At 56.5% G+C, this 14,577-nt stretch overlaps 1 protein-coding gene across 2 annotated transcripts in view; it reads left to right on the forward strand.

Annotated features, from left to right (window-relative positions):
- The first annotated feature begins 418 nt into the window (after positions 1-418).
- The window catches only part of DMKN (dermokine), a 14,862-nt gene continuing 703 nt past the window's right edge, over positions 419-14,577 (forward strand). Inside the window, exons 1-18 of one of the 2 annotated variants that reach the window (XM_077773843.1) lie at positions 419-977; positions 1,232-1,447; positions 1,573-1,632; positions 1,913-1,966; positions 3,306-3,374; positions 3,631-3,681; positions 5,270-5,317; positions 5,968-6,021; positions 6,950-7,000; positions 7,147-7,194; positions 7,386-7,433; positions 10,098-10,154; positions 10,437-10,484; positions 12,335-12,382; positions 12,481-12,522; positions 12,872-12,940; positions 14,359-14,382; positions 14,493-14,540. In XM_077773843.1, the coding sequence (XP_077629969.1) occupies positions 600-977; positions 1,232-1,447; positions 1,573-1,632; positions 1,913-1,966; positions 3,306-3,374; positions 3,631-3,681; positions 5,270-5,317; positions 5,968-6,021; positions 6,950-7,000; positions 7,147-7,194; positions 7,386-7,433; positions 10,098-10,154; positions 10,437-10,484; positions 12,335-12,382; positions 12,481-12,522; positions 12,872-12,940; positions 14,359-14,382; positions 14,493-14,540 (1,413 nt within the window). In that variant the 5' untranslated portion in view covers positions 419-599. Of the gene's footprint in view, positions 978-1,231; positions 1,448-1,572; positions 1,633-1,912; positions 1,967-3,305; positions 3,375-3,630; positions 3,682-5,269; positions 5,318-5,967; positions 6,022-6,949; positions 7,001-7,146; positions 7,195-7,385; positions 7,434-10,097; positions 10,155-10,436; positions 10,485-10,758; positions 10,840-12,334; positions 12,383-12,480; positions 12,523-12,871; positions 12,941-14,358; positions 14,383-14,492; positions 14,541-14,577 lie in introns of those variants that run through there. The other variant, XM_077773842.1, reaches the window with a different exon arrangement.

A 14,577-nucleotide genomic window follows, 5' to 3' on the forward strand; every position in this document is an offset into this window, starting at 1 on the left:
GTGCCCCTGACCCAGGCTGGCTTCCACCTCGTGGGTCCCACCTCACTGGGTTCCCTACGCTTGCCTCCCTGGTTGGGTGCTGCCTGTGGCTCCTCTCTCCTAAGTCCCCTCCATCCCACCCCTTCTAGCAGACACCAACCACCTGTCTCCTCAGATGCCCCCATCCCCACCCTGCGCCCCAAATTCCTAAGGTTGGGAAATCGGAACACTTTGGCACCTGCCTCATCCCATTTCTTCTTCCCTCCCCGATGCCCTGGCTCCCTCTCTGTTTCAACACAGATTCTCGGACTCACAATTACAGCTCATTACCCTATCGGTGGCTGGCTGGCCCTGAGTCACGAGGGAGGGACTCAGGGCTGCCCAGCCCTGTCACCTTCTCCCAAGCTGCAGTATAAGGAGTAGTGGCAGGGAGGAGGACTCTGGGAAGGCAGGGGAGTCTGGGAAAGGAGAGAGAAGGCCACACGCCTGGAGGGAGGGAGAAGAAGTCAGAAGGAGGAAGAGAGCAGGGGAGGGCACGCGGGCACGGAGGAAGAGAAAGGGCAAAGGGAAGCAGACTCAGGTGGGAAGAAGACAGGAGGGAGAGACGAAGCGAGGCAGAGATGAGGCTGCAGGGCTCCCTGGCCTGCCTCCTGCTGGCCCTGTGCCTGGGCGGTGGGGAGGCTGGCCCGTTGCTGAGAGGAGGGGAGGAGGTCGGAGCAGAGGTAGGGCAGGCCATGGGACACGGGATGGGAGATGCCATTGGACAGGGGCTGGGAGATGCCATTAGCCACGGAGTCGAAGAGGCTGTCGGCCAGGGGACCGGAGGGGCCGCCGGCTCTGCCAGCAGGCAGGCCATGAGCCTTGGCATGGAGGAGGCAGCCCAGGGCCTTGGGAACCCTGGGCATGAGGCTGGCAGGCAGGCTGAGAACACCATTCGGCTTGGAGGAGATGCGGCTCACAGCTCCGGGCAGGCCATGCCTGGCGGCAGTGGTGTTTGGGTGAGTGGCCGGAAGCCCCGTGTGGAAGCGGGAGGCTGTGGGCGCCCGGGGTGGGTCTTGGAATGGGCTGGAGGGATGACCCACGGGCAGGAAGGTCTCTTACCTGTGGCTGTCTGGGGTGGTGTCCCTCCATGTTATGCATCCTTCCTTCCCCACCTTGGCGTCTCCCTCCGCCCGCCTCTGCCTTTGTCCTGCCTCCCCGTGACGAGGGGGGACGGTCACTCGCACTGAGTGCGCGCATGTTGCTCTTGCAGGGAACCAACGGCCAGCCTCCATCTGGAGGCCATGGCATCTTTGGTGCCCAGGGTGGCTCCGGAGGCCACAGCCAGGGTAATCCTGGAGGCCTGGGCACCCCCTGGGGCCAGGGGTACCCCGGAGGTTCAGATGGCAGCTTCGGAACCCACCCTCAGGGAGGCGCCTGGGGCCAAGGAGCCAATGGAGGCTCTCCCAGCTGGGGGCCCAACGCTCAGGTACGTGACCACCCCAGCCCTGACGCTCGCCACCTCCTGCCCCTCAGGCCTGCAGTTCTCCATGCCTCCCTCATCTGTCGGCCAGTCCCCCTCAGTCCCCACACTCAGCCTGACCCTCTCTGCAGGGGACCGTGGTCCAGCCCGGTTACGGCTCAGTGAGAGGCAGCAGCAAGTCACATGCAGAGGTGAGGGGACGGGTGCGGGCAAGCAGAGGGTGTCCGGGCGTGTGAGATGGAAAGGAGGCGAGATGAAGAGGAAGGAGAGAAGGATTGGGACAGGGGAGACTGAGGTACAAGGCCACTTGGACGGGGAAGAGATGGGTTGGGCCAAGCGACCAGGAGGAGGGGGGGCGAGTGGGACGGGGCTTGGGGGAGAAACGGGGGGGACGGAGGCCAAGCCACGGGAGGCGGGAGAGCCTGGCTGTGGCAGCGGCTCTGACTGAGGTCTGGAAACTCTCCTCCGCAGTGCACCAACCCCCCACCCTCCGGCTCAGGCGGAAGCTCCTCTGGCAACTCCGGGGTAAGGGGCTGGGCGGCCGGGGGCATTTTGCACAGCAGACGACAATCTCTGCTCACCTGACTGTGCAGGGGACGTGCCTGAGCAAGGAGGGAGGGGACGCGGGAGGGGAGCGAACAAGATCCCATGTCCTCGACTGGCGTTCTCACTCTGCTCTCTTCTCTCTTCTCTCACTCTTCTCTCTTGCCCCTCAGGGAAGCGGTGGCAAGGGCGGCGGCAGCAGTGGCAGTGGTGGCAGCAGTGGTGGCAGCAGCGGTGGCAGCCACGGTGGCAGCAGTGACAGTGGTGGCAGCAGCAGTGGCAGCANAAGGCAGAGGTGTAGCGCCGCCCCCGGTGGCCCCTGCTGAGGAGCCGCCCTCCGAGGTCTTCCCCTGGGCCCCCCGGGCCACGCTCCCCACCTTCCCGGCCCCAGCAGGCGGGGCTCCTTTCTAGTTACTGCAAGGGGCGCCCTGCGCGCTGCTAGCTCCCGGGGCTCCCGTGTCCTGCGCTCCGTGCCAGTGCGGATGCTCTCTCTTGAGTCTCACCCGCGCCTGCACGCGTGTCCACTGGGCAGACCTGACCAGAGACGGGGGTGGCAGACGGAGGGAGAGAGGTGGACACGGGAAACCAGGACACCTGCTTGGGGAGCTCCCCAGGGAACAGGGGCCGGCCTGTCGCACACATGGAGAAAGGACATTTACGGAGCTGCGGTGTAGATGACACTGATACAATCAGGGGTGAGGGGCCGGGGGGGACCATGAGCTCAGCGAGGGCTCTCCCACAGAGGGGCCGGCAGGGGGGGCACAATCGGCTTTCTTGGGTATCTGGGAAAGCTTTCGGGCCACAAGAGGGAGGTGACTAGAACAAGCCAGGTCACACAAACCACTTTAATTTACTGCTCCTTGTACTATCTGCTTCCCCATCTAGGACCGTCCCTTAGAAAATTCTAGGAATTTTGATCAAAGCAGCTACTCAGGCTCTCAGGTAAGGACTCGAGGGGTCCCTTCCCCTTTCTAGGTTCCAGGAGAGAGAGGGGGGAAGAGAGGCAGGAGGGGGCCAGACTGAGCCCTTGGGTGCCAGGGTCAAGGCTCTTTACTTCTGGCATGTCGGGAGCCCGGGGGGTGGGGGAGGGGAAGAGGAGACAATAGCTCAGAATCCCCAGACTGGCCCCCATTTCCAAATACACTTGGCCACACAGGGCCTTTGTGCTCCGAGTTACTTCCCTCGGTGACTGGCTAGCTGAAGATGGGAAGAGATGGAGGCTGGGGACAGGGGAGTAAAAAGAACCATGGCACCCCAGAAACAACTTGGTTCTCAGCGAGTCCTTTGAAGACCCTGTATGGACTCTTGCTTTCCTTCCTAGGGATACAATACCGGCTCTTCCTCTGGTAGCGGCGGTGGTAGCGGAAGCAGTGGTGGAAATAAACCCGAGGTGAGTGTCCGCTGAGCACAGATCTCCCTCCTTTCTCCGGAGAAGGGAAGATAAGGGGGTGCTGAGGCCCCTCGGAGGATGGGAGAGTTGGGAGAGCAACGGCCAGAGCTGGGAGGGGGTGCGTTGCTCGGGGCGGATGTGGGCTAACCTTGGGGGTAGCGTGCTGCAGTTTGGGGGCTGGGGTTGGTTTGCCCCGTGGCAACAGAGAGAAAGCCTTCTCTCTCTCTCTCTCTCTCTCTCTCTCTCTCTCTCTCAGTGTAACACCCCAGGGAATGAAGCCCGCATGTCTGGAGGATCTGGGGGTCAGGTAAGAGCCAAACTTTGGGACTGGGCCCAACCCTGCTCAGCCCCGGGTCCGTCCGTGATGAAGAAAGCGAATGCTGACTCCTACATGAACTCACTAATCTCCAAAGTAATCATGAGTTGCAAATCCTCACGCGATGTGCCTCCCTTTATACCGTAGATGGAGCTGTGAAAAAGCACATAGAAACCAGTCCTTTTAGAAACATAATCATTTCTAATGACCTACACCCACCTGGCCAATGAACAGAGTCCCGTGACCTTTTCGACAGCATTTGGAAACTGTGTGTTGAAAGCGTTCACTTCCCTCCTGGTTATTCTGGAAATCTGGGCTTTCTGTCAGCACCTGCAGCACTGACAAGAGGAATTGTTACGCTAAGGTCCCCACCAATCACCTAGAGTCTTGTGAAAATGCAGGCTGTGAGTCAGCAGGCCTGGGGTGGGGCTGAGATTCTGGTTTCTATCAGGTTCTGGGCAAGGTGGCTGGGGCTGGACCATGGTTGGTGTGAGCGCAGCCGACCGACAGGGAGAAGGCTTGGGGTGGTGGCGCCACGTTGAGAAGGCTCCCTGCATACCAGGCTCCTTGGACACCAGAGATACTAATCTCGATGGGTCGACAGGTGTCAGAAGAGCTCCCAGTCTGTAAACCCTATTTCTAGTGTTTTACGTACCAAAGCCTTAAATATGTAGTCACATAGATCAGTCTTTTCTTCCGTGGTTTCTGCTCTTGAAAATAAAAAAGGCTTTTATTTTCTTCTAGAACTACTTCTATAATTTCATTGTTTCTATTTAACTCTTTCATCCATCTGGACTTGACTTTGCTGTATACAATCTAGTCCAGTTCCTCAGATCGGCTCAACTTAACCCACACTTTGGATCAGAGCTGTGTGCTTTCTTATGAAGGGGGAAGTCAGATAAAAACAGAAGGGAGGGAGCCAGTGAGGTATAACGAGGCTCCCTTGCCCCCCCCCCCCGCCCCCGCGAACACTGAACTGGTGTTCCCAGCCGCATGCACTGAATTGTTTCCGCCACTGATGTAAAAATGTTGCTTGTGAATACCTTCATATTTTGGGAGAGCTTCTATGGGGGTTATACTTTTTTTCAAAGTTTATTTATTTATTTGGAAGGAGAAAGTGTGAATGGGAGGTGAGGGGAGAGAGAGAGAGAGAGTGGGAGGGAGAGAATCCCAAGCAGGCTCCACACTGTCATCATAGAGCCTGATGCGGGGTTCAAACTCACAAACCATGAGATCATGACCCAACCTGAAGTCAGATGCTTAACTGACTGAGCCACCCAGGGGGTAGAACCTGGGCGGTTCTACTTGGCTAAACAGGCTCATCTGTGCTGGGCACTCCTTTCTTTACGGCACATTAATATCTATTAGTACAAGTGCTCCCTTGCTCCGTCTTTTCCAGTGTTTTCTCACCTATTCTTAGACACTCATTTTCCCAGATGAATTCCAAGATTATTTTGACATGTTCCAAAAGAGAATCCCATGAGTGTTTTCAGAAGAATGGTATTAAATCAGCACAAAATTTTGCAGGGATGGACCCAAGATCTAGAACAATGACCTGTGTTTCGTGTCTCATCCTCAGGGCTTCGGAGGAGGACAGGGAGGGCCTGGCGGCTCTGGCGATGTCAGGGTAAGGAGATACCAGGCCTTGAGTAGAGACTGGTGGTAGGAGAATGGGATAGAGGTCAACTCTGCAGTAGCGATACCAGCAGGGCAGATAGTCCCACGGCGTGGCCCGTTCTTGACCTTGGCTCTGGGAATTCATCTTAGCCCCGGGAAGTGGGGCTCCGGAGGCGCCTACCTCTCACTTAGGAGGAGACGAGTCAGGCTACGCTGGGCCTCCTTGGCTCCCACTGACTGCCCAGCTAGTGTCACCTTTCTGACCAAAGCAAAACATCAGCGCAGACTGGGCACTGCAGTTTGAACCAATTTAGTCTAACACTCCGGGGGCTTCTGCCTCAAAACCAGAGGATAATTTGGATACTTTGGTGGCCAAGGCCCTTCCTGTTGGATTTTGGGCAGTTTGCAGACGTGAACAGAAAGAGGTGGTTATGTTACCTGAAAGTATCGTAAGTGAGCACTAGCTTAATCCACAAGAAGTTGAGGCAAGATTTGCCAGGGAAGATGGAGCTGCCCGGGGAGAAGGGCCTCTCTCGGGGTCCCGGGAAATCTCCAGTCCCCTGATTCAGGAGTCCCTTGCCCACATTCTGCTGTCCTGCCCTCTCATCCCGCATCTTCCCTGCTTTCCAACCGACTCTTCTCCATTTTCTCTCTCCCCAGGAAATAAGCAAAGAAGGCAGTCACGTCGTTGTGGGCTCCCAAGGCAATTATCAGGTGAGCAGGGACTGTGGCAGGTGGGGACAGAGTGCTAAGGGACCAGGAAAAAAAAGAGAAGTATCAGTGTCTTCTCGCAGCTGCCCTGAGTCTATGTCGGGTAACCATCAGGAGACCAGACAAAGGTCTGGGATCCCTGTCTCCTTCTCCACTCACTCATTCTCTCCCTCCTTTGGACTTTGGTCAGAGCCGTGTTATCACTGTGAGGGGCAGCATAGCCGGAAGTAACAGAGGACTGGTCAAGGGGCTTCATTTGGGAACCATACTTGAGAAGGCAGTGTTGACAAGTGGAAAGGCAATGAATTTTGAGTTAGTAGATGGGGGTTCAACTGACAGCTGTATCACCTGTCATCTGTACACCTTCAGGCCGGTCAGCTGACCGCTCTGAGCCTGGGCCTCCTCTCGGGTCAAACGGGGACGGCAGAGCCTAACTTGCTCACTGCCCCCACCCCAGTTACTGCAGAACTTTCTGCAACTGCCAAGGTGGCTCAGGATCTGGACCCTGGAGTCCGACAAGGAGACGGGTCCTGAGGCAAAGCTGCCGATGGTTCTGGGTTTGGTTTCCTTGTCTGTACAGTGGAGACACCTCCACACGGGAACGTGGCAAGATAAGGCACGTGCGAAGCGCGTGGTAGGACCACACGGTACTTCCTAGTGGTGTTTTGGGGGCAGGCTACACGGAGTGGGGGCAGGGGGAGTTAGAATATGAATATGATTCAAGGGACTGGGCAGGGTTATTCTCGGAAGTGGCATATATTCCAGGAAGGTGGGCTTCCTGGCTGCTGTGTGGAAAAGAAGAGAAGGTGACTTTACAGAGAGTGCACAGAGCTCGAGCCAAGGCAGAGATGGTGAGCTAGGAGCAGGTTGACAAGTGGCATGTGTGACAGGAGGCACAGACTTTGAAAATTAGTCCCCCCTTCCTACCCAGTGGCAAGGGCCCAGTGGAGGAGGTGAAGCTGTCAGTGGGATCAATACCTTGGTGAGTGGAGGCATCACCCCACCTTGGGCCCGGACCGTGGTGTCAAGCAACCTCTGTGTCCCCTCCTGAGCCCCAGAGCGCCTGCTCCTGCCTCTGGCTCACAAGGTGTGTTCCCACTCTCATCCCATTTCTCCCTGGTGTCTTAGGACTCTCAGACGTCTCCTGGGCTCTTCAACTTCGACACCTTCTGGAAGGTGAGTTCGGCCAGATTGCTCTGCTCACTGTTGGAAAGGCAAACCCCTATCCCTCTGCCCTGCAGGCTGAACTCCTCTTTCCATAACCAACCACCATCAGTGGTGGGCCTTGACCTCTCCTGCCCCAAGGCCCTGCGCCAATTGCATTATGGCCCAGTTTGCCATTTTCCTTTTTTCTTTTTCCTCTGCAGAATTTTAAATCCAAGCTGGGTTTCATTAACTGGGACGCTATAAATAAGGTAAGGGCTGGAAGTCTATGCCATTCTGATCTCCGGAGGAAAGGGGAATGGAGAAGAGGTGTGGGGACCGGGGGAGACGATGGTGGCTACTAAGGGAGTGTTTTGCCCAGTGCTTAAAAAAGGGACAGCGATGACGAGGAAGGGCCACAGATGTGAAGGGGTGGGCGGAGTTCGGAAACAGCTGGGAGTCAGGGATGAGGAAGGAGTGGGCCTCTTTCAGGTCTCAATGTGCAGCGCAGACCGAGCAGATCTCAAGCTCAGTTTCCCCTTGGAGACCTGGAAGGTTACGGGAGAGTGAGGAGGCCTAGTCCTCGGGAAACGGGAGAGGCCACAGAGGCCGGGTAAGGGGTGGACCTCACTGTCTGGGAGGACCGGAAAGGCCCCACAAGGGAGGATGGAGGCTGAGAGGAGGGGCAGGAGGCAGGTGTGTACCAGGTGCCTGCTGGGGGCCAGGCGTGCTGGGCCCTGGGCCTGCGTGAGCTTAGGAGGCACTTGGGGCCCTGAACCCCCTTCTCCTTCCTCCCTGCCCAGCCTTCCAGCTTCAGGGGATCCCCCCTAGCCAGGCTGACTGACGCCCAAATAGCAGGTGTGCCTCCAGAGCAGAGGCAGATAAACAACCCAGACCAATACCAAAGGCAGAATTTGCAAGTGACAGCCCACTGGTGTGCTTTCTCTGACATACTCTATTTTTTTTTTTTTTTACTAAATGTTTATTTATTTATTTTGAGAGAGAGAGAGCGTGAGCTGGGGGCGGGGTGGGGGGCAGAGAGAGAAGGAGAGGGAGAATCCCAGGCAGGCTCCACACTCAGCACAGAGTGAGGCTTCATCTCACCAACCCTGAGATCATGACCTGAGCCCAAATCAAGAGTCGGATGCTTAGCCAATGAGCCACCCCGGCGCCCCATGATCCATTCTTTCTTTCTTTCTTTCTTTCTTTTTTAAATGTTTTTTATTTATTTCTGAGAGAGAGAGAGAGAGGGTGTGAGCAGGGGAGGGTCAGAGAGAGAGGGAGACACAGAATCTGAAACAGGCTCCAGGCTCTGAGCTAGCCATTGGCACAGAGCCTGACACGGGGCTTGAACCCATGAACTGTGTGATCATGACCTGAGCTGAAGTCGGACGCTTAACCGACTGACCCACCCAGGTGCCCCAATCCATTCTTTTTTTAAAGCATTATGAACTAGTTGCCAAGGTCAGAAATTTTACAAAATGACTTGGAATTCTGGCTTCTCTTGAAAAATGTGGCAACACAGGGCCCCTCTTTCCTTGAGCTCCCAAAGACCAGAGCTGAGTAGCAGCTGCTTCTTGCCTCGGGTGGGGGTGGTGAGGAGGGGTCGGGGGGTGCTTGTTCTCCAGCAGCCCCAGGCCCCCTGCCTGTCACAGTCTCTAAGCTTCTGACCCTTAACACAAAAGAAGCAAGAACAAGGGTCCCTAACCTTTAAAACTGGTGGGGGAAACGAGGGAGGCATGGGCAGAGCCTCACCCTCAGTAAGGCCAAGGCTGCCCCTTGGGGAATAAGGTGGGGCTGTGAAAGGTACAGGAGGCAGAAGTTCCCAGCAGCAGCGCAGTTCTGGTCTGGATGAACAAGAGCAAATAGACTGTTTCTGTTTTATAGAGAAACAGGTCCCCTCAACCCCGATTACCGGGAACTTAGGGTCCGAGGCACATACTCATACCTCCCCGGGTCCAGGAAGGCAGTCGATGTTCTCGCACGTCTAGGGGGCCGGGTAAAAGGAGAGCGCTCACAGTTAGGCAGGATTCATTTGGGGCGGCTTCCCCAGGAGCAGATCTAGGAACTGGGGCAGGGCAGAGATGGGCAGAGGAGAGAACAGAGAGTCCATCTCCTTCACAAGGAGGACCGGACTGACCAGTGAGGACAAGGAGAATATACGTAAGAGTTCTTGGCAAGTATGAGGGTTTCAAGCCCAACTGGAATATCTGGATTTGACTGGATGACAGCCGTGGGCAAAAAGATCCCTGCAGATTTCAGCAGCGGAGGCCCGATCCGCCCCTGACTTGGCCCACTACGGCCTGAATTCCTATTCCTCGAGCTCCCTCTTAGAACTTATTTCTTTGCCCAGGACCAGAGGAGCTTTCGCACCCCGTGACCTCCAGACAAGGAGCTACCAGATGGATGGGAGCCCCCCTCCCACCCCTTCTTAAAACATCACTATCCCGCCACTAATCTCAACCCTTAGCCTCGAAATAAACCTTAGCTGCCCCACACTCCTGGTCTCTGCTGCTTTCTTACGTCTCCACTGTTGCTCCCCGGGGGAGTCTGGAAGGGTCTACTGCAGCCCTCAGCTTTGGGAAATGGGCTGGAGATGGAAGGACAGGTAGGAAGGCGGGAAGCTCTGGGGGCAGGTCCTGGTCCTGAGGTTTCGCTTCAGGGATGCTGATGAGTTCTGCTGGGGAAACAGGGATAGTGACGAGCATGGGGCACGTGCCTGGGGAGGGGAGCTGCTTAGTGGCCCCGGAGATCGAGCCTCTCTCTCCCTCTGCTTCCAAAAGCCATTTTCTGGTGTCCCTGAAGACACCCGGCTTCCCCCAAACCTTAGTTTGGGGTGAAATTCTAAAGGCTGCAATGGTGAGAGTGGGAACAGGGGTGCAGGTGAGCAGCGGACCCAGCTCCTTGCTAACCTGCACCCCGCCTTTCCTCTACAGGGCCAAGTCCCACCCCCCAGCACACGGGCCCTCCTCTACTTCAGCCGGCTCTGGGAGGTAGGAGACCTCTCACTTTTTGAAGAACTGGGGATCCCGGTCACCTGTCCCTCTCACCACCTCCCTCAAGCTCCAGCCCACCTGTTGCAAAATTCACCCTCTCGTCACTTTTGAGATGGTGATCTCACCCAAGTACCATCAGAAGTGCTAACGCCCTCAGCCTCCCCTGTGCTCTCTTCATCTAACCCCCGAACCACACCCAGGCTCATGCCTGCACATCAGCCCAAAACTTCCCATCAAGCTGTCATACTCCGGCCCACTCACCTCTTCTCCTCCCTCCAGGATTTCAAACACAACACCCCTTTCCTGAACTGGAAAGCAATTATCGAGGTAAGGGTGGCAGAACCTCTCATTCTGGGGTTGGCTGGCTCAGCTCTGGGGACACGGGATCTAGGGCCTTGGCAATGGCTTGTGGACTCGGTCCCTGTTGTTTACGCTCCCTGCTGAGGGAGGGTGCCTCCCTCCCTTCCCACTCTCCTCCCTGTCTGCAACACTGAGTGGGGGTGGGGTGGGAGAGAGAAGCTGTGAGTCATTGGAGCAGTAGGGTGGGCGGTCCTCCCGCGGATAAAAGCTGAGGCCAAGGGCCCGGGGCCTCCATAGGCACAGGAATATGAAGCCGGCCACTGTCTCTGCTCTGCTGCTTTTCCTGCTGGGCGTGGCCTGGTTCAGGGGGAGCCACAGCTGGGTGGGTACTGCAGGGTGAGCAGGTGGTGGGGCACCAGGTAGGGAAGACACAGAGGCCTGGATCTGGGGTCAACTCGCAGCGCTGGTAAAGGGACTTTAGGGAGGAAGGCTGAAAGAAAACAGGAGGTATGGTACGGGGGAGAAGGTCAGGTCATGGTCAAGTGCAGGCAGGCTCAGAGGGTCTGAATATCTGGGTTCTGGGAAGGATGGGCAGAACCTCTAGGTGCTGCAGAAGGCCATACCTTGATTCTGTATGGGCAGTGGCCTTGGACACTGAGGCAAAGGTTGTCCAGTCACTCATCCATGTGGACCAGGCAAGTGAGGCTGGACAGATGGGGCCATGCAAAGGGGGAGGTCAAGGCCCTTCCGCTGCATATTGCCACGCGTTCATGAGTACCAGTGAGGCCATGTCATTTGATGGAAATCTGATTTTTATTTTTATTTTTTTATTTGAGAGAGAGAGAGACAGAGACAGAGAGAGCGAAGAAGGCAGAGGAAGAGAGAGAGAGCATGATCGAGGCAGAGGGGCAATGGGAGAGAGAATCCTAAGCAGGCTCCACACTCAGCACAGAGCCCAATGAGGGGCTTGATCCCATGACCCTGGGATCATGACCTGAGCCAAAATCAAGAGCCTGATGCTCAACTGACGGAGCCACCCAGGCACCCCGGAAATCTGAGTTTTGTTTGCAATTAATTTAATGTAAAAAATGCAGACCAAGCAAACAACGTCTGGAGGCCTGTGGTCAAGCAGTTTGTGACCTCAGTGTTGGGGCTAAAAAATCAATGGGAGTTAAGTAAGAGCTAGGAGGCACATCCCAACCCTGTGCATAGGCAGGTGAGCGTGGGGGCTCCAGGTGGCCAAGGGATGGCCGTGGAAACGGAATTCCTCTCCTGCCGCTGAGAACTCTCCCCTTGCCTTGACTGTGGAGGGGAGATGGCCGTGCACCTGTGCTGTGTCTCATCTGGCTTTCGGTGTTTCTCCCCTTACTCTCTCTCTGGCCCAGAGCTAATCTAATCCCTCCGCTTTGCCTCCACTTGCTGAGGGTAAGAGCCTGTCCTCCGGGAGCCCTGCGGGAACAATGTTTGTGAACAGGGATTGTGGGGCCAAGGAGGGAGCAGGACTTGGTTTCGGCAGAAGGTGGGCTGGGCTGAGGTGGGCGTCTGCCCCCGGGGAAGCCTGTGTGCGCACGGCTCCCTGCTCAGTCCCAGGCCAGTCTGCTGCAGCCCCAGGTGCACAGGTGGGGGTGGTGTTGCCTCGCTCTTCCACACTCAGTGTGGAAATCTGTCCTGTGTCTATTGGGGCCATCAGTTTCCTCCAGGCTCTCTGCCTTCTCTGTAGGTAGCGCTGCTCACGGACCACGGACAGGGGTGCGGTGGGGTGGGTGGGTGCTGGTGCTCCGGCAGGAGGGTCGAGCCTGGGCATCAGGCTGCGAGTCAGGCAGGGCCGGATGGGCCACGGATGAGGGCACCCTAACTATGGCCCCTCTCCCTTCCAGGGTGCCGACCCATCATCGCTCCAGAAGAGGTCGGGCGGTGCCGGCCAGGTGAGTCTCTCCGCTCTTGGTCCCTCTCGCTCTTGTCGTCAGGGCTGGCCGATCTGAAACTCTCTCTCCTTCACACCCCCGTTCTGTCCTTTTCTCAGTCTGGCACAGGATGGCAAGAGGCGGCAGCTGTAACGTCTAAGGTAAGACATCTGTTGCCGGACCACCAGGGTCAGACCCCGCTTCTTTCCTTGGTGTCCTGCCCTCATCTTCTAAGTAACACTTGAGGAGCTGGGAGAGGTACAGGGGAGGGGGGGGGCAGGGCCGCTGGGGCGCGGACCACAGTGTGGGGGGAGGCTGTGGGCCCTGGCTGGCCTGAGGAGATTCCACAGAAAAGAGTGGAAGGAAGGGAAGGGAGGGAAGGCAGGGGCTTGGAGACAGGTGTGGCCCAGGCAGGGAGGTGGGGTGTTTATTCCACAGCAAAATGCCCTCACCCCTTCTCTTCTGCCTCCCTCCCCCCTCCCCCCCCAACTCTCTGGCTTTATTTCACAGCACAACTATAACCAGCAGGCATACCCTACTCCCTCTGGTGGGCAGTACTCAGCCAAGATCCCCTCTAAGGTAAGATGCCCAAGTGCCCCGTTTCCTCGCTGGGGTCACTGCCAAGTTTAGCTGAGGCCGAATCCTGTTCATTTTGAAAGTCTGGTCTGCAGGGAGACTCGGGCTCCCTGAGAGCACTTTGGAAGTGGAGGGTTCAAGGTTTGGGGTTCTTCACACCCACTCACTGAGGAAAGGTTACAAGAGGGCAGTGGCTGCATTGCATGTGAAGGAGAAAACAGGAATGAACATCCTCTCAAAGAGGGATATACAGCTCTTATGCACTCACACGACACAGGGCAAAACAAGCAGCCTTCGCTTTTTTTTTTTTTAATCTTTATTTATTTTTGAGAGACAGCATGAGCAATGGAGGGGCAGAGAGAGAGGGAGACCCAGAATCTGAAGCAGGCTCCAGGCTCTGAGCTGTCAACACAGAGCCCGACGCGGGGCTTGAACCCATGAACCCTGAGATCATGACCTGAGCTGAAGTCAGATGTTTACTTGACTGAGCCCCCAAGGCGCCCCAGCAGCCTTTGCTTTCAGTGTCTGTTCCCTCCACCTCTTTAGCTGCTGATTTCTTGGGGGATGGGAGGTGGGGGAGAAGAAGGCACACCAGCACTTGGGGCAGGCTTGCCCAGAAACTTGTGGTTCGTGGGAAAGTTAATGCTTTATTCCACAAAAGAAGTAACAGAAAACAAACAAACAAACAAACAAATTCTGAGAGGGGCTCCTGAGTGGCTCAGTTGGTTGAGCGGCTGACTCAGTTTCAGCTCAGGTCATGATCTCACAGTTTGTGAGTTTGAGCCTCACCTTGGGCTCTGCAGTGTGGAGCCTGCTTGGGATTCACTCTCTCTCTCTCTCTCTCTCTCTCTCTCAAAACAGATAAATAAACTTAAAAAAAAAAGATAACAAAAAACAACCCTGAGAATTATGTTTCATTCAGTTGCAAAGAAAGCCATCTTACAGACTCCATGAATGAATGTGCTGAGTACTAATCCGGATGGTGAAAAAACCAGGCACTATTTCCCTCCATCTCTCAGAACAAGGAAGCCCCTGCCCTCAGGGACGGGACTTCTGAGAGATCAGAAGTCACCTACTGACTGGAAGTAGGCGACAGAGCAGCCAGCAGCGCCTGTGGGTGTCCACTCGCCAATTTCTGTCCACCCAGAATTTCTCCACCCAGAGACAGGGGGCACCCATCTCCCCTTTTCCATCTGCCTGGCCAGCGTGTGCTCACCTTGGGTCAGGTGTACTTAAGGTGATAAATCTGCTTTGAAAAAAAGTCCGTGGGCTGAACCTCCGCGGTCAGGCCCAAGGACTTTGACATGATCGTGGTCTGTGCCTTCCCCTGCCGTTAGGCCCCTCCTGAGCCCCGAGGACGTGGCAGAGGACACAGAGGTCCCTGTCACCCCACATCACCTCCTCTGATCTTCTCTTTACAGGGGGGAGCCACGCCTTCTTCCTCGGTGAGTACCGGCGCAGGGAAACCGTGGCTCGTGGGAGACAGGGTCTGAGGCCACAGGGCGCGCCACAGGGAGACGGGGCGACGTTGGCTCACACTCTCCTTGTCCTGCAGGCTTCCCGGGTGCAGCCTGGCCTGCTGCAGTGGGTGAAGTTCTGGTAGGTGAGTATTGAGCGGAGTGAGCTGCGTGCGCAAGGCA

Source organism: Crocuta crocuta, unplaced genomic scaffold (assembly GCF_008692635.1).
Source record: "Crocuta crocuta isolate KB4526 unplaced genomic scaffold, BGI_CrCroc_1.0 scaffold267, whole genome shotgun sequence".
In the NCBI taxonomy this organism is placed as follows: domain Eukaryota; kingdom Metazoa; phylum Chordata; class Mammalia; order Carnivora; family Hyaenidae; genus Crocuta; species Crocuta crocuta.